The sequence below is a fragment of the Styela clava genome, chromosome 6 (assembly GCF_964204865.1).
Source record: "Styela clava chromosome 6, kaStyClav1.hap1.2, whole genome shotgun sequence".
NCBI lineage: Eukaryota > Metazoa > Chordata > Ascidiacea > Stolidobranchia > Styelidae > Styela > Styela clava.
Genome location: NC_135255.1, coordinates 2,502,977 through 2,521,543, shown reverse-complemented (window position 1 = coordinate 2,521,543; position 18,567 = coordinate 2,502,977). Strand labels below are relative to the sequence as shown.

General features: G+C 35.9%; 1 protein-coding gene across 3 annotated transcripts; it reads left to right on the top strand.

Moving 5' to 3' along the window:
* Window positions 1-2,165: 2,165 nt before the first annotated feature.
* LOC120331793 (prestin-like) lies at window positions 2,166-17,034 on the top strand. 3 transcript variants are annotated; one of them, XM_039398944.2, is made up of 14 exons: window positions 2,166-2,396; window positions 2,661-2,792; window positions 3,255-3,412; window positions 7,880-8,050; window positions 8,363-8,527; window positions 9,002-9,094; window positions 9,335-9,477; window positions 9,991-10,135; window positions 11,225-11,338; window positions 11,772-11,909; window positions 12,089-12,231; window positions 12,469-12,606; window positions 13,200-13,630; window positions 16,633-17,034. In XM_039398944.2, exons 1-14 carry the CDS (start codon window positions 2,231-2,233, stop codon window positions 16,791-16,793), a joined length of 2,298 nt encoding a protein of 765 aa, XP_039254878.2. In that variant the 5' UTR covers window positions 2,166-2,230; the 3' UTR covers window positions 16,794-17,034. The 3 variants fall into 3 exon arrangements, with proteins under 3 accessions (XP_039254878.2, XP_039254879.2, XP_077969967.1); XM_039398945.2 differs by lacking the exon at window positions 8,363-8,527; XM_078113841.1 differs by lacking the exon at window positions 11,772-11,909.
* Window positions 17,035-18,567: the final 1,533 nt, after the last annotated feature.

Sequence of the window (18,567 nt, the reverse complement as noted above, 5' to 3'; positions counted from 1 at the left end):
CGGTTAATCTGGATTGTTGAGAATGTTCGATTATTTCAGCAATGCAAAAATACTACGTTTATTATTTCATATATAGATTAGTAAACAAACAAATGACTGACGTTTCGGACCAGACATTTCCCGCCATTACGTGACATAGGAGCGCTTGAGGTATGATTGGAATTGATTTTTATTTTTGTTCGAATTTGACCTTTAGAACTGTCATATTGACTGCTGAGCTAAGCAAAGTATTCTTTTGCTAGCTTGAGGTGTATCCATAATTGGGTAAAATTGCAAACAAACAATTTTGTAATTTTTCAAAACTACTTTCAGTAAATTGTCGTTTTCTGTGTGAACAATCGATTTCACTTCAAAAGGAATAAAAAATGTATTACATTTAGACAAAAAAAATGTTGTTACAATTATTGTTGACGGTTCGAGGGCCGCATTGGAAGGGCTCTGGGGCCGCATGTGGCCCGCGAGTTTGACACTCCTGTGCTTGATCATGTTTCATTGCCCAACTGGACACAATCACACATATCTTTTAAACATTATGTTGATTTTGAAATAAAAAATACAGTCTTTCCATACTTTATTATATTCAAACGCTTTAGGACCGAGGTATTTTACGGAGTGACGCTACAACTAAACATTAAAAATTTACTATAAAAAAAATTTACCTCGAATCAATCGAAAACATACTGAAGCATAAATGCTGGTCAATGAAATGAAAATGGACAACCGGCTATATGCTCTCAAATTTATATCGTCGGAATGATATATTGAATATCAATGTATGTGCTGTGGTTTTTGTACATAGTGCATGTTTATCACGAACTATGCTACGCTACACAATTGAAATCAGTCGTCGGTGAGTAGGTGACGTCATGCGGCTTTTGTTTCCACATAGCAAGCCTGTAACGAGACATTTCGTATGGTACGAAGCTGTTGTCTCATTTTCTTGATATTGGACTGAACCATTGGAAGGTTGTTATTGTGAGTAGCTAGATGCGTCGTTATTATAATAGCTTGGACTGTATTTAGTAATTACAACAGATATGATATACATGCATACGGCCAAACAGATTTTGCGATTCAAAGTTCATATCGAAATGAAATTGGCAAGAGTAAATAAAAATGTACTGATATTGCGTATTAATCCCACCCATACAATTTTTGTCAGAATAGATCAGGATGTATAGTTTGTAGAGTTGGTAGGTGTAAATCTATTTGCGACAAACAAATTTCATAAATTTCAAGCAATGTTTTGCTATTTTGCAACTGATCAACAGTGATTGAGGTCGCTTCCTGCTTTGAATGTTGCACACAGATAAGGTACAGCGGTCTGGACATTGTAATAATATTCAAGCGTCAAGCATGCGTATGTTCGATATCATTATAAACAGAAGAATCGATATGATCTTACGACCTGTAGTGGATGAGCACTTGAAATGATATTCTAGGTAACCACGCACATAACAAGTGCTCCGAGATAATTGGTTTCCTTGAACAGTTAGTTACATGGATCTGCACTAATATAAACGCTCGACGTTTTGGCGGCGAGGTCAATTCGAAACAACAGTTCAGTCGGGCAGAAAGTTATAGATAGATACGTTCATTTGAAAGGAGCATAAACAAGCTACATAGATGAATAATTTCGCATAATGTAGTCATATTGTTGAACTAAGATTTTTGATATCAACAAAGTGAGGATTGAAGAAATGCTCTGGTCCGATAAGATCATGAATTATATATAAAGATTGAGCATTTGAAATATTCTCGTATAATTGACGAACCTAGTAACCGAAAAGAGCTAAATGAACACTGTAGTAGTGGGAATGGAGTCGCGGAAGCTTGTGAAACAAAGGAATAGATTCGAATAGATTTTCTCCTTACCCAGGTAGAGCGAAAAACAAAATAGGCGAAGCTGTTGAATTGAATATATAATGGCTCTGAAATCGGATTTTTGCTCTAGTGCCATCTAAATATCATACATAAAATAATTCATCATGAGTCAATATAATGATGGCCATGCAAACCAGATCATAGTTTCTCATTATGGCGTAAATTTATAAACATTTCATAATTACACAACAACATTTTACCTTATTGTTTCATGTTTTAAATTTCGTGTCGGGCAACGTATGCCAAGTAAAGGCAACGCACGTGATAATTATTGTAAAATTTTCACAGTATGAAACGCTTAAATTCTTCTTAATGTTTAATTAGTTCTGAATACGATTTCAATATAATGTCAAATGGTATATTTACACGGAGAGTTGATAATGACAATGACGTCACACAACAGCCAATAAGTTTGGAATGTGACTTGGATGCAAAATACAGAAAACGGGAGTGTAAACTCGAGGTTGACAAGCAACTACGAAAAAGAATGCTGGAAGCTTGTACTTGCAATGGTACATTTTGTTTGCATTTTTCTGTGTTAAAATTGCTGTAACCTATACTAGTACGTTCGTATAAGTAAAATAGAATGCTTTCACTGACGCAGCTTTGCGATTACTTCAAAATCATGTTATTAACCTTATATTGGCAAACGGAATATACATAAATAGACTAATTAATCATTCAATCCAGTTTGTCAGGATCATTCTATGACACTTTTCAACAGTGATTGCGATGCATGATATTCGTGTTAACCTTTCACATATTTTTTGTTTCAGGACGTCGATTGAAAACATTCCTTCGTTCGATCTTCCCAATTTTAATTTGGTTGCCAAAATATGACGTAAAAAATAACTTGCTTGGTGACATTGCGGCAGGGTTGACTGTTGGAGTAGTTCATATACCGCAAGGTACGCCATTGAAAATCAATTTATTAACATTAATGTCTCAGACAAAACACTTTCTTGCCTCATTGATATTTCAACAATTAGGTAAAAATTAAGAGATCACAGTTCAAAACGAGTTAACCAAAAAACTTCTAATCACCGATCCCAATGTTTTGTCACAAATTGATTTTATGTCCGTTTTCGCATTTTTGTGTTCTATGCAAAAGGATCAAGAAGTAAAAACGAAGTTGGTATTTGCAAATGTATCTGCTTTTGAGTTAAAATCAATTTGTTTAAATGAGAGCTTGTCATCTTGTTTTGATAAATGTCAAGTTGCATTTATTCCTGAGGTTGAGTGGGTTGTAAATTTTAATTGGGATTGTGGGAATGATTCTCTAAAAAAGACCTAGCACGATCGACACCACCTGTTACAGACGCAAAAAAATTACGCGATCGATTAATCTTTAAATTCTCATCGTATTTTAGGTCTGGCATACGGACTACTTGCAACGCTACCACCAATAGTCGGGATATACGTCTCATTTTTTCCAGTTATACTATATCCAATATTTGGTACATCAAGGCATATATCAATGGGAACTTTTGCTGTGATCAGTATACTTATTAGTGGAGTCTTAGACCAGGTACATTTTCGGATAATAATGCTGATATATGTTCACTATTAGCGCATTTTTTTTTTGCGAAAAGTGCGGGTCACCGCAATGCATTTATTTTTAGAGATTGCGAAATCGCCATTTTGTTTCGTTTTTGAAGCGATAAATTTTAAAGTTTAGAAATCTGCGTTCGAGTTTAAGTTGATGAATAAACGGTGTGCTAGTAATTTTGCATTACATACCGATATTTGCATAAGCTATGTGGTGTAGACAGGGCAGATAAAGCTATCTGAGATATTGCATGAACGGCAACATAACTGTTTATACTATTATGTTTTATACAAGCACTCCGATTCCACTTCTCCAGCAAAAACGCTAACGCCGTGGTCCCGAAGATCGAATGCGCTGCCACGCGTATCTATGACAGAGAGTGGTCATGTAACCAATGTGTACGATTTACTAGTACAAAAATACTGACTAAAAATATACAAATTGAAAGCGAAAGTTTGTCAGGTACATTCTTGCCATTAGGAAAGTTACGATACAAACACACCACTGGCGGCATACTTTAAACAGCGTCTCACAGATTTGTGAAATCACCAAATTCACACGTATTTACAGAAATTTTATTGCAACCACAAATGTTAAAAGCACATGTTATTTCCAGGAATTTTGAGATACAAAAGGATACCTATTTGTTCGCGATAACTCGAGCACAGACCAGAGCACACCGACTTCTAAGTTGCAAGTATCACGTGCAACTATTTCTTGTTGCGTCTGATATACGCTGGTATAATATCAATATCGAGACCATTTGTTAGCATATCACTAAACGGAAATATTTTGCATCCCGGCTGTTGGCAGAACAACAAACAATTCGCTATAGTTGATTGATCGAATACACAAGATGAAATATCGCAAAAAGTTGTGAAGCTGTGCAGACTTCGGTCGGAAACAGAATATTCCGCTTATTATGGCTGGGCTTCACGGACGCCGTAACTATTCGAAATAATTACGTTATTCTGTGATACAGAATTTTTAAAATGTTTGGTCCATTAATACTTAATACAAAAAATTTGAAAAGTATTTATTTATTATCTCGTTGGCCAACATCAGGTTTGTTAGGATCCTATTGTTTGCCTTGAATAATAACTTTCAAACTCATGTTCATTGTATTTTATGTATTGTTTACTTCAGTATGTCATTAATTATGATATGTTGGGTTTTCATTTTTTCGAAATCGAAACTGTCCAAAATGCTCAAACAAATGTAATCAAGTAATCACCGCCGATTAAAAAGTTCGTTTACGTGAACTTAGTGTGAGTTTTTAAATTATGAATGTTGAGTGTTCTACTTTCTGTTTAAAGTAGCAAACCTCGTTTTACAGTCAGCTCATTTCACTCTCTTGATAAGAGCGTTTTTGTTCTGTATATTATCATCTTAACGCAATTTATTGACAACAGACTTTAATTGTGTTTAGGATAAGTTATTGAGGCTGATACCGACTGCACTTTCCGTATAGAAAGGGCATACCCTTCTGTCGATATTTGGAATATGTTACTTACTCATCGTCTCTATTAATCGACTAACGAGCGATAGCACAAGATTCAGCACCAAATAATAAATAGAACGAGAACATCGGTCAGAGACCGAAGACTTATCGATCGAAAGTTAGGGGATCTCCCAAAACAGCGCTCTTACTCCATAGTGACATCTTGTGTCCTACCACTAATTAATCGATAACTCGCTAATTATACGACATAATTTGCCCAAAATCAATAGGCATCTGGTACGAGATATGATGAAGGCACATGCAAAATCTTCAGCAGATCCAATCTCGCTTTCGTGAGATATCGCGTGCATCTAACAGACAGACAAACAGACAAATACCTATCAACATACTTACCGATTAAAATCGATAAGTAATTAGTTAAAATGTGTGGTTTTTTAATGAGTAATCGAAAAATCGGAAGAGTGGCGTGAAAATATATCACATAACGATATTTTTTTCGCTCGACCAAAATGTTCAACAATAACGAAATTGCCGAGTCAGCGAAAGAAATGTATGTAAATCGTTGACTGTGATCCAATTCTTTTCGCTTCTCAAAACATTTGTAAAACAAATTTACCCACCACGCCGAAAAGGGGTTACGTGTTGTTTTTTCTTTGGCCACTCAAAGGAAGTGTCATATGTATATACGAGAGGTTCCTGATCTTTACGAACTCAGGACGCAATCACACAATTAATCATACGAGTATAGAGGAACGGAAAATGAATTCATTTCATCAACGTTGAAATGCAAAAATAAGAATTTCACATTTCATGCACAACTAACCGATACTACATGTGAGATAGCTTTTTTGCATAAACGATTGTATCGCAACTGGATGTATAATATCTGATAATCGTACTTTGTTTTTAGAATTAATTTCCAGGATTTTATCGTTTGTGGGGGCGCATAATGAAATGATTTCCCTTAGATATGGAATGATATTTGGCTACACACTGAAAAATAGTTGGAAACCGCTAGCATATCCTTGTTACTCATTTATATTGGTGTTTTTTCGAGTAATATTAGTTGCATTTCATGTACCTTCGCAGAAGAAAAATATTTGTGTCGTCCCTATAGATGTATGAAATAATACGGTATATACAAAAGCCGCAAGTCGCATCGGGATGAAAATATTTATTATACCGGTTCTGTAGCATTCGAGAGAGTGCTACAACACTCGTTTCTCCCTGCGAATATCCGATACTTTGATGTAACTAATTTATGAAACAATGAGGATCGAACAACGCAATATGGTAACTCTGACTAATTTGAAATTAGACATGCAATATATACTCCGAAGACGTATGACGAAAGGAGATTTTCAAACAAAACGATTTCAGAATAATTATGATAGCTAAAACCGTGGCGTAAAATTAAAAATTGTATTTATGGTGGTCGTAGATTTATTGTAAGATATGTTTGATGACCTTGCTTTTTATTATCACGCAACAACTATCAAAATGTGTGGGGTGTATCATTTTCGGAAATAAAGGGCGACTCAAATTACATAATGACTACCAATTCAACAGATCTATGCTATTTATAGAACGATCATTTTTTGACACTTAAATTGCCTTTTTCGACTGTATACTCCCGCGAAAACCTCATTTTGATTGTTGATTACAGATGATAACTTACTTAATTAAAAGTTAACATCATGTCATAGGGCAGTGGTTCTTAAACTTTTTCGAGCGCGACCCAAATCTGAGTTTTATGAATACTCGCGACCCAATCCTAAAAAAACGCAAAATGTGTTTTTAATGTTGGTACAGTTTGACTCAAATACAGACAACTATTTATTAGAAACAGTCCATTGACTCAGTGAGATTGATGAAACTGAAATTTCCTTTTTCATTATATCTTCAATACACAGCTCTATTTTACTTAACGCAATACGCAAGTTGTCACGGGTATCGAAGCGATTGCGAGCTTAGTTTTGATAACCGTCAGTGCCAAATATTCTCGCTCGCACAAGTGCCTTGTCGCGAATTGTAGCAGAAAAGGCGTCCGCTGTCCGTCGCAAACACGACATCCTAGCTGGCCTTCGGTATCTCTCGCAATATACAACTTTTTACTCGTCACATGTGCACGCACTGCTTTCTTCGCGGTAAATGGTGCCTCGAGATGAAGTCACATTTTCTCTAGATATTGAATAATCTAATGTCGAGAAGCGAGCTTTTTCATTGCATCGTCTATTACAATTTTCATTACCAAAAAGACACCCATTTTTGGTTATTTTAATCCACTAAGACGACATTCCATGCAGTCAACACAACGACAAGCGACTTGCATGGTTACCGATACCATAAAAATAATACACGTGACTGGCTTATCAGAATTGTGATGTAACAATGAGCTCAAGACAGGTCTTTCCGTGAATGAAATTTTTTATTTCATTCTTTTCAAATACCAGAGTTTAGAAGCTAAATTGAAACATTGGGAAAGCTGAAAATTCGTCCTTCTCCTCTTAGATTGCCCTTGCATTGACGACCTTGTCGCGACCCATTTTTAACCTTCCGCGACCCATGTTTGGGTCGCGACCCATACTTTAAGAACCACTGTCATAGGGCATTAGGATATTGAAACTTAACGTTTTCTGTGGGAAAGAAAGGAGTGAGAAGTATCCGGAAACGAGAGTCATTTACGCACAAAAAGTAGCTAAAAGACTTATTTGCCGCTTGCGTTGGTATTAATCATAGTCATAATTGTTCGATTATTCTTAAATTACCGCAAAATGATTCGGATATTTTGGAATTCAATTGGACAGCCCTATTTTTAATCAATTTCAATCGGCAGTCGACACAACGCTTTTCTACCACGTATTATATTTAAAAGAGTTAAAACAAAAGCTAGGGCACCTAACTTGTTAAAATCGGCCAGGGCACCTTCGCACTTTTTTTTTTATTGACTGCGAAGCCACATCATTATGTGTTTTTGTTTTCAGAGAGTTCCCGCATCTTTTTGTGGTGATCATCAAGGTATTTTAAATATATCGTCAAGTAACTCAACAGATTCATTCCTTAATGAAAGTACCACCGTCATATGTCATAAATTGTACCAGGCAAGAAAAGTTGAAGTTGCATCTGCGTTAGCTGTAAGCGTTGGATTACTGCAGGTAAATTAGGACTTCAATGCCAATGATTTCATTCTAGTATTACTTTGTACTAAACATTTCTCGAGTGCACTTGGCGTGTCCAATCTAAAATTCCCCTCCCAATATGAGGATTTCAGAACTATTGTTATATGTAATAAATAATAATATATTTATCTATTATTATTACTACTCCCTAGTAGTACGATATCTCCAATTTTATGAACAAAAATGTGTAGTTAATATCCTAAGCATGGCTGTAATATCCATTTTTTGTGAGATCAGTCGATAACATTATGCCCGAAAAATAACACAGCCAAATATGTTTCAATATAGGTTATAATGTATCTCTTCAACCTTGGTCTTGTGACGGTATTTCTGTCCGACAGTCTTGTGTCGGGATTCGTGAGTGGAGCATCTATTCACGTAATAACATCACAAATTCCTAAGCTAGTTGGCGTCACCGTTCGACGATTTTCTGGACCCTTGGCATTGGTTCATGTAAGTGTGTATTACCTTCTCGCAAGCTATAATTTGTACCGCAAAAAACAAAATTACGATTATCAAACTGTACTGAGTCCTAAAGATGCAATTACTAATCCATGCCTATTTTCACTGCACAAGTTCACAGGTTTAGGAGTTGCAGCACATTTTCTGTCCCGCGATCAGATAACTATATCCCCTTCCAAAACACGTGGAATACTCTTATGTTGTGAAGCCGAACGACATTATTAGTAATATATATATATGTGTTCAAGCGTTTGGTCAATAAATAATCTCATCATTTGTAGCTTCTTACCATATTTCGCAATAAAGGTTCGCTTAAAAACTCCGACAAAATCGATGTTCAAAAATGTATGCCATTGCAAACACGGTATATCCCACTTTACCCTAATTAAATACTGAGAATTCCAGCTTTCATAATTCTTGTCAATTCCACTTTTAATAATCTCGCTGTGTATTTTATATATTAAGACCTACATTGATATCTTCCGCAACATCACTACCGCGAATTGGGCAACGATCGTAATATCTTCAGTGGCCATAGTATTTCTTGTGGCGGGAAAGGTGATTATTCATGGTGAATATTTATATGAAGCGCAGGAATAACGATACAACTCAAAAATTTAGTCTGCGATATACTTTCGACCTTGCTGATTTTGTTCTATCCAGCGATTAATATCTGTCGTGAACGGGCGTCTTCGATTTAAAACTTCTGTTGATGTAATTAGTTTTGAAAATAGAAAATAAAACATTTAACACATTAAAAGTTTATGAAATTTATCATATCGGTTTGAATAATAACAGGAGTTCAACTCAAAATACAAGAAGAAGTTACCTTTACCTATTCCATGGGAGTTGGGGATTGTTATTCTAGCAACAGCGGCTTCTTACTTTGGACAGTTCGAAGAAGGGCACAAGGTTGTCACTGTGGGGGAAGTACCAACTGGGTAGGCGTTTTTCAATCTTTATTTAACACGTTATTTTTGAGACTGTAACATAAATTATAACTATGTTAAGAAAATCTTCACTCTGATAATAAAATACTCGGAACAGTGTGAATTACCTGTATTCCGTTTCAAGAATATATTGCAATATATGGAATGCATGTTTCTGGTTAAGACCAGACAAATATATAATGCCCTTTTATGCCTTCGGTGGTGATTCTTAACACTTAGTCGATCTTTAACAATTTTTTATAAATAAAATATTGTCAACCGAACTTTAATTACGCCCGCTTGATTTTTCGATGATGTTATGATAAATTGACGTTCAATGTACGACGCATTGCTTTTTAATTTTTGCTGGACTTTTATATAAATACATTTTATACTATTATTATGTGGGGCTGTAACATCAACAGTTTACTTACTTATCTATTTGACGGCCTTATGCGATTTTATTTTTGTCATCAAGACATAGTCAATATAGCTGTTTAACATATAGTGCTACTTTATTTCAAGCATCTCACCCATAGTACCAGGAGGCGCTGACGTTGTCTCATTGTTTTTTGATGCCATACCACTTGCAATTGTTGCTTTTACGGTTGAAATATCACTGTGCCAAATCTTCGCCACAAAACATGCATATGAAGTTCATTCCAATCAGGTGAGCCCCAATTTTTCTCAAACAGGACAATGAGATTTCCCTCGTATATACGAAACATTTGATAACGATACCTTCCACTACAAGAAGAGATGGCTCTGTCAACATTTATTTACACGTGACCGGTCTTCAATGTTAAACTGACTATTATCACATAATGCAATCTTATATTACACGATCAGAATAGATATATCGACGCATGAAATCCAAATTGGGCTAAGTCCATTTTTCTAGTTCTGAGAAAAACGCAAAAAACGTTTTTTTTTTGTTTCTTTTTTTTATTTCTCTAATACCTTACATCGAGGATGTCTAGTTTTTATGGTTCACCAAAGTTACAATGAAGGCCATATTTAGATGGTATAAAAAAATTTGTGCTCCGCCCCAATTTTTTTTGGGGGGGTTTTTTTGGACTTAACCCTTTTTGGCTCTCAATTTTCTGGACCAAAAACAATTTTATTGGACTTAGGGCCCCTTTATTATGTTATTATAGAGGCTGGTATGGACTTAGCGCTTTGTATTATATTTTTTGAGAGGAGCTATGTCCAAAAAACGGACTTAGCGCTTTGTATTATATTTTTTGAGAGGAGCTATGTCCAAAAAACGGACTTAGCCCCAACTTACAATGCAGTTATCCAGAGCTAAGTCCACTATAGTAGACACAGCTCTGTTTAGTTCTCAAATGCCCTAAAAAAAGCAGGGTTATGTCCATAGCTGTCTTGAGATCTAGAGCACCTAGAGATAAGGCAAATAGACCAAAATGTAGAGCTAAGTCCAGGAAAATCAGCAATTGAAAAATGTCATTTTTTGGAAAAGTGGACTTAGCACTGTTTGGTTTTGAGGTGTCGATATATTAGCTTGCACAGCACCCGTGATGCGATCATCAGAATCAAAAATAAGCAGATACAAAATCAATCAAGCGTGAAACCATAACAATGAAAGAAGTGAACAGACAGCGTTGCCAGGAATTGACAAAATACAGTGATACAATATCAACATTCAACAGTTGTACTCGTAGAAGGCGTCGAAACCCTTTACGACCTCGCGATACAAGTTTTGTAGCAAAGAATTTTATGTATTACTTTCACTTTCTAGGAACTACTCGCTCTTGGAATATGTAATATATTCGGTGCTTTCTTTTCGTGCTTTCCAAGTGCAGCATCACTTTCTCGTTCAGTTATTTATGAAGAAATTGGTGGCAAGACACAGGTACATAGTATAGCTTAATATTTCGAACTAGCATCTGAGCAAAGTTTTGCGGATGATCAAAATTTTCAAGCACAAGTATTTTGCCTTCGAGACTTTTGAAACGATAACACCTAAATATATCTACAAATCATATCAAACAAAACATTCATGTAAAATGCAAGTGGCCGTTGGGCATTGTGCAATTTTTAATTTCGTAGAGTTAGGTATGGGAAAGGAAATATAACCATCCAAGTTGCGTTTTATCATTTTATTATTATTACTGTATACGGTGCATATACTTCTTAAATCGCTCTGAATTATATTGAGGTTTTGTGTTGTTATATTTTATTAGTATTTTTCGCGCTACAGAAACATTTTTGGGTACTGTCGTCTGTCGCATTGGGATAATAATAAGTGAAAGATGATTAATTTATGATCTGTTTTATTTTTTCAGTTAGGAGCTTACATATCTTCGGCTGTAGTGTTGGCGGTATTGTTGTGGATAGGACCATTATTTCAACCTTTACCTCAAGCAGCTCTCGCAGTCATAATCATTGTAAATATAAAAAGCATCGCTTTCATGTGGAAAAATGTACGTATGATGTTAATTTGGTCGTCGGAATATTATTCCGGAGCTCGTATAATGGTGTTGTGGCTATTGAGTATACAAAACTGGCAAAAACTGATTTGAAATGAATAAATATAATCATCAAAATACTCCAGTTGCGAGATGTAAGTTCTAAGTGAAAACTTATCTTTATTCAATTGCAGGTTAAACCACTGTGGAGAATAAGTCGCTTGGATGCCATCACGTGGATGGTAGCTTGGTTTTCTGTAGTTTTGCTGGGAGTCGGTGTTGGATTGATTGTAGGTTTTGCATTTTCCATATTCACTGTGATACTTCGGACCAGAAAGTGAGTTTATTTTTGCTGTACTTTTCAAACCCTATTTTACTGAGCTTCGTAACCTAATTATTCACTGCGTGCCACAATTTTGCCGTTTGTCATTGCAAGCAATGACACAACGAATGGGAATATGATATTGTTTTTCCTGCCTAGTATCGACAGATTGTAGTATCCTTGGAATTGGATCGTTTCGTGTTAGGATACAAGTTAGCAAACTTTTTCTTAATTATCTTGATATTTTTGTAGCGCGACCGGGGTACAATTACAAAAGCTGCGCCATGAGAATGTATATCGTGACTGCAAGAAATACATTACAAGTACTCAACATGATGAGATATTTATTTATCAGTTTACCAGTCCGCTTTATTTTGTCAACAAGGACAGGTGAGGTTGCTCCTTTTTTAATATTCAATAATTTATATTTTATTGATCGAACATGTACGTCAGGGGTCGGCAACCTACGGCCCGCGGAGTAATATAATCCGGCACGCGACTCTTCACTGGATTATGGTAGCAAAACAGCTGTTTTGACGATTATATTCTTCACGTAACAGAATTTATTATGTGACACGTGTAGACTAAATTATATTATAACCGAACAAATATAAAATTCACAATTACTCGTTTAATGAGCCTATAATTTAATTATAATTAAACAAATGGCAACAAAACGCAGAAAAGTTGATGCTAAGTGCAAAGGGTTCAATGGCGCTGAAAATATTCAAATGGAATTTTTTGAGATGCAGTGCAATGGGGAAATAAATCTATTCGAGAGATGTATCACTGCTTGATTTTATTATAAAAAGTATCATCCGTTAGGTTTTCAATTTTCTAAAAATATGTGCGTTCCGCCAATGTCTTGCAGCCCTCAATTTTGGCCCGCGGGCGACAAACGGTTGCCGACCCCTGCATTGTGAGTTATGCTTATGACCATATGTTTATTCTGGCAAATAATATTACAAAATAATTTTCATTAGGTTTGCAAAACAATTATATGCACAACTTGGGTTTGATCCAATCAAGGAATTTGCACGAAAAAAATCCAACATTGTAAGATCCAAGTTTCAAAAGAAACGAAAAACAAACAATAAAGACGATGTTTCATTGCAAATAACTTCAAATAATAGAAATAAAAGAATTATGTCCAGTGTTAACGGAGATGGCAACCATCGCTACAGGAAAAATTCCAACGCCTCTGATGTTTCTGCTTCTGAAGTTGATGAACTAATGTCTAGTGTTCATTCTGTTATATCGCAAAAAGCATTTGACCCAGCGCAGAAATACAGTCATGTCATTTTTGATATGAAGCAAAGTTCCTTCATAGACAGCGATGGCGCTAAACTCATCAGAGAATTGTATGATTCATTTTGTGGTTTACATATAACACTGATGCTGACTTCGTGCTGTGGTATGTATGTATTTATTTATTGGAGACGACAGTAGGCATAACGATCGTTTTGCATTTTATGCTGGCACTCTTCTTCTTGTTGTTCTTTGTCACAGAAAAAAATCGCTTTTCTCTTTGATTACTAGACCAATCGCTTTGAAATTTTCGGTGCTCAAAGATTAAATATTTCGCTAGAAGGCTATTATTTTTATTTATTTCAAATATTCCGGTGAGCTGTATGGGATTCGTTTTTTGTGTGTGCCATTTGCCGCTAGGTGGCGCTACATGTCCATATATTTGAGCATAGCTCTCTTGTTAATTGTTGGGAAGGCTGTTCTCAATTTGTTATCTAGACTGTAGAACGGGGCTATTGAATAGGCTTGCACGTAATTTACGAATTTACGTAATTACGTAATTATTTGGAGTTACGGAAGGGAAGTTACGAATTACGTAAAGTCGTAATTATTGCATTGAAACGAGATTTCTTCAAAGCAGACAATTTCGTCGATTGCGAAAAATGAAAGCTCAACAAGTAGAAAAAGTTAGAGTTCCGGTATTCGCAGCCGTTTATTTCTCTTTTCTCTCTCTTGTTACGTAGGTGAAGGAAGGCATGACGCGTTGCCATTTACTAACCTATTATCAACTTATCTGGCATGGCAAATGTAAATTATTAACGTAGTTAAGGGGGAAGAACTGAGTAGGGCCGTTTGACGCCAACACACCTGGTTTTAACTTCTCCCACAACTTAACCGTAGATAAGGGATATAATTGCGTTGAGACCGATTGACGCCAACACACCTGGTTTCAACTTCTCTCGCATCTTATCTAGCATGGCCAATGTACATAATAACCGTAGATAGGGGGGAGAATTGTGTTAAGACCGATGGACGCTAACACGCCCGGTTTCAACTTCTTCCGGTGAAATGACTAATGAACGCAGGAGATCAATCTTTCAAACATGGTCTATCAAACATTTGTATCCATTTTACTTTTATTTATTATTTACTTGTTCCAGTTTTCCGTTACTTATGGTATATATGTTCCGTTTCTATTTTATTCTATTTTATAGTCACGCGTTTAAATAAGGGGAATTCCCCACCAAGTGTGGATTAGCAATGCTTAACCATTCTTTATTGTTAATATCAACACTTGATATATGAACATTGAATATCATACTGTTTTTGGCTGTTTTATTTCAGACTTGGGGTATAAACAGGAAAATATCCATAACCTTTCAACACGACGATCTTGTGAAATTTAACGAAGAGCTTTCGCGACGAATTGGAACCAAATAAGCGAAAAGAGCGATTGATCACTCGCGCCAATACCTCGCCGTGATAATTAATGTCGTGCTTATCAAATAGCAATATGACGACAAAAGAGAGATTGCGTTATGAACCAACGCAACTTCGTCATTCTCGGCATCGGTAAAGCGATTGAGACGGCAGAGAAACAGCAAAACGACGGATTCCTCGCGGACCGCTAAAAATTTAACTGCTATCATATATAATCAAATATGAGCCAGTGTGTTTATTCTGTGCGAGATCCATTTTCTATTACAAAATCTTGATGTTCTGTTAACGGTTTTATCGTTATATATCAGTCAGGACTTGGCCTTGCTCATGTTTTTTACAATTCCTCTCAATATTTCGGCCATATATGATTAACTGTCGTGAGGGTAAAATAAATGTCACAAAATGCATTGTTTTGCGATATAACTTTGTATTTTCGGAGAAGGCATATCATTTAAGTTCGGTATTTAAATTATACGCAAATAAATAATATTTGATCTAAATTTATCGCATATAATGTTATAAACATTCAGTCCGCGAAATGATTAAATGTAAAATGAAGCATGGTAATCGGAATATCGTCAATAAGTCTATATCAATAATTATCATTATAAAATGCTAACAAGGCATTAATGTCGGATAATGCAGAAGACGCTGCAAAAACAAGTCTTCGTCGCGAGGAAATCGCAAGTATAATCAAACGAGAGAATACGCTCGTTTGATTATACGTGGTTTTAAAAAACTATAGTTTCCATAAATATCCGTATACCAGTGTCGGTAATGATAAAATAAAATTGATCGCATAAAAATGGGACGGTTAATTTGCGAAGGTGATAAAGGAAAACCAAAGCTAACACAAAAGATAAAAATCAGAATAAAATTAATTTGAATTCATTCCTTGATATTTGTCTTGAACATCTGCCGCCGGCGTGTAGTACTGCCAAGAATATGAAAACCCAACTTCAATGTCCCATTCGGAAAAGAAGTGGATTCAATTGGTTGTTATGATAGGTTTAAATGCGTGGAAAAATATCGCAATTACGGGGTCATTACGTAATTGATTTTGCCGTAATTACGGAATTGATTTTTGTCAATTACGTGCAAGCCTACTATTGAACTGTGTTTTCTGAAGATCCGTTCACGAAACATCAAGGTTACTGAACAAGTCATTTCAAAAATATATTTTGCAACCGTGCGAGCAAATCTTCAAATGCACTATTTAGCAGATTTCATAGAATTTATTCATTAATGCCCATCACTTGATTGGGACAACGTGAATTAGAGCCCTAGACCAGGGTTATGCAAACTGCGGCCCGCAAGAAAAAATTGTGCGGCCCACAGAGATGTGCCAATTTAGTTTAGTTAATCTGGTACGTGCGAACAATTTCAATCTTTTTGCGTCGCAGAGCGTATACCAGGGCCCGAGTGCCACTGTCAAAACTAGCTAGCAAAATCCTGTGGCAAAATACACAATGTTATAAAAGCGTGTTTGACACTGAATTCGTTCAAAGTGTGTGACAATGAATTTGAATAGCATTTATATTCTGAAATTTCTGCGTTTTAACTATTGTAAGGATCCCGAATAATGCCTTAAGATCAATGAAAAAATTGCAAACAATTACTATTTGTTAAATAAAGGTGCGGCCCTGCGGCTTCACCCAGTTACCTTTAGGTGGCCCTCCTGTAATAAAGGTTGCACACCCCTGCCTTAGACTCCCAATTATTTTTCAGAGTCTGTGAAACAAACGCTACGGAGTGTATGGGAAGATAGAGATTCTGCATTGTATATTTCTTTGGACGTCGCTGTACATGTTGCGATGAGTCAACAGCAGTCTGGTCATGTATTGACAACATTTTCGGAACACCAAGACATCGGTACATCGAGTGTGTAATTCACAATTACATCCACTAAGAGATGTAAATGAAATTCAACACTAATCAAGATTGACTTTGGTTACTGAATAAGAAGAGAATACTGAATTGTTCTCTTTTTCACTATGCAGTGTATCTACGCACGACAATATCAATAAATATTACCACATTATACAACGAAAACCTAGTGGACACTAATATACAGTTTTGCACGGAGGGCACTGGCATACAGAATTAAAAAAATATATATAATAAATATTTTTGCTTCAATTTAGTATATAATCTATAATAGCACAGCAAGAGTTGGTTTCCGAAGTTTTGGATAGATAGTGGGCCCAGTCGTCATTTAAATAGCTTGCCGAGCGCAAAAATCATTCTAGCTCAAATGTTCTTATCATGGGTTCCATGAACTAACAGTGATGTTAGCAGCGTAGCAACCAACACTATCGTTATTGGAAATGTCTCTAATGCTATGTTGGAGATGAAATGTACCCGGACAGGCGATTTGTTAGAGTTAGAAGGGCAAAATTTCATAAAAGATAACAAATTGACATATAGAAAGTGTGAGCTTGAAAGAAAAAGAGAGAATAACGACTAACCATCTTATCGAGAATTTGGCGAATCAAGATCACTAGTTCAGGTCGCGCATATAATTAGGCATTGTCAAACATGTAGGCTACATTACGTCGACAAACGTTTTTTTTTTTTATCTTGTCTTGCTATAGATTATAAGAAAAGATAATACCTTTATTTTCCCCTAGAACTTCTGCTTTATGAAACTCTTCCAGGGTTGATATGCACGTGATGATATGGCTAAGGTAATTTCGCGAATTATGCACTTAATGCGATTTCAACGATGACGACTTTGCATAGATATGAGATATGTCAATTGAATCACACATTTAATAAACTTGGATTGTGACATCAAAATGTATAAAACGTAGTGTTTAGTAATCGTAACACGAATACACCATGCCGCCCCAATCAAGAGAGTCCATGTCAGTAATATTTTAAATTGCATGTGTCTAGACTAGACCATTGATCGTCAACCTTTTTCAGAATAATACACCGTTTTAACTCTTTCTCAAAATTTGGTACGCCCCGCACTTTCTACATTTTAATACGTAGAGAACTTAATATTTAAAGAGAACTAATTGTTTAGTTATATATATGTGTGTTCAGGTTAACGCTATAGTTCAGTATTTAACGTTGCTCTTGAATTCCATCACCCTGCTGTGCAAAACGAGGTAATAACCTTGTTTCCAGTGCCCCTCATTAGTGTATCGACACCCTTGATTGAATTTATTTTCTTCTTTCGGATTTAATTCCGATGATTGCAAAAAAACTTGTTTGAAAAGGTATGTTGTTGACATTCGTACGAGAATGGTGACTGCATTTTGTGCAAGCGATTACAATACCCGGAAACTTCTGGTAATGCTGCCCAAAATTCGATGTAGTTTTTATATGTTTTGAACTCTGCCTTTTGTACCAGATCTTATCGTAATTCAAGCAGTTCACCAGTTAGGTGGTCGAGAGCAACCTCTTCTTCACCTTGGATTGGCTGAACGACCCATATTACTAGAGAACTAAGATTCAGTTGTTCAACATCCAGAAAATAGGCTCCGAAGTTCAGCAGTACCACATCGAGATGCTCATGTACAATTGACTTCATCTTCGTTCTCATGCCTGGTGTTCCGTTTTTCCATTCACACATCTGCATCTCAAACTGTAGCAATTTAGTGCTTTCCAGTTTGAAATAATTAACCGAATGTGGTATATATTCCCAATAAAATG

Bases quoted from the DNA above. Each gene is read 5' to 3' on its own strand.
- LOC120331793 (XM_039398944.2), top strand. From the start codon at position 2,231: ATGTCAAATGGTATATTTACACGGAGAGTTGATAATGACAATGACGTC. The intron at 2,793-3,254 runs GTACGCCATTGA...ATCGTATTTTAG, and splicing joins AGTAGTTCATATACCGCAAG to GTCTGGCATACGGACTACTT. The intron at 13,631-16,632 runs GTATGTATGTAT...ATTATTTTTCAG, and splicing joins GATGCTGACTTCGTGCTGTG to AGTCTGTGAAACAAACGCTA.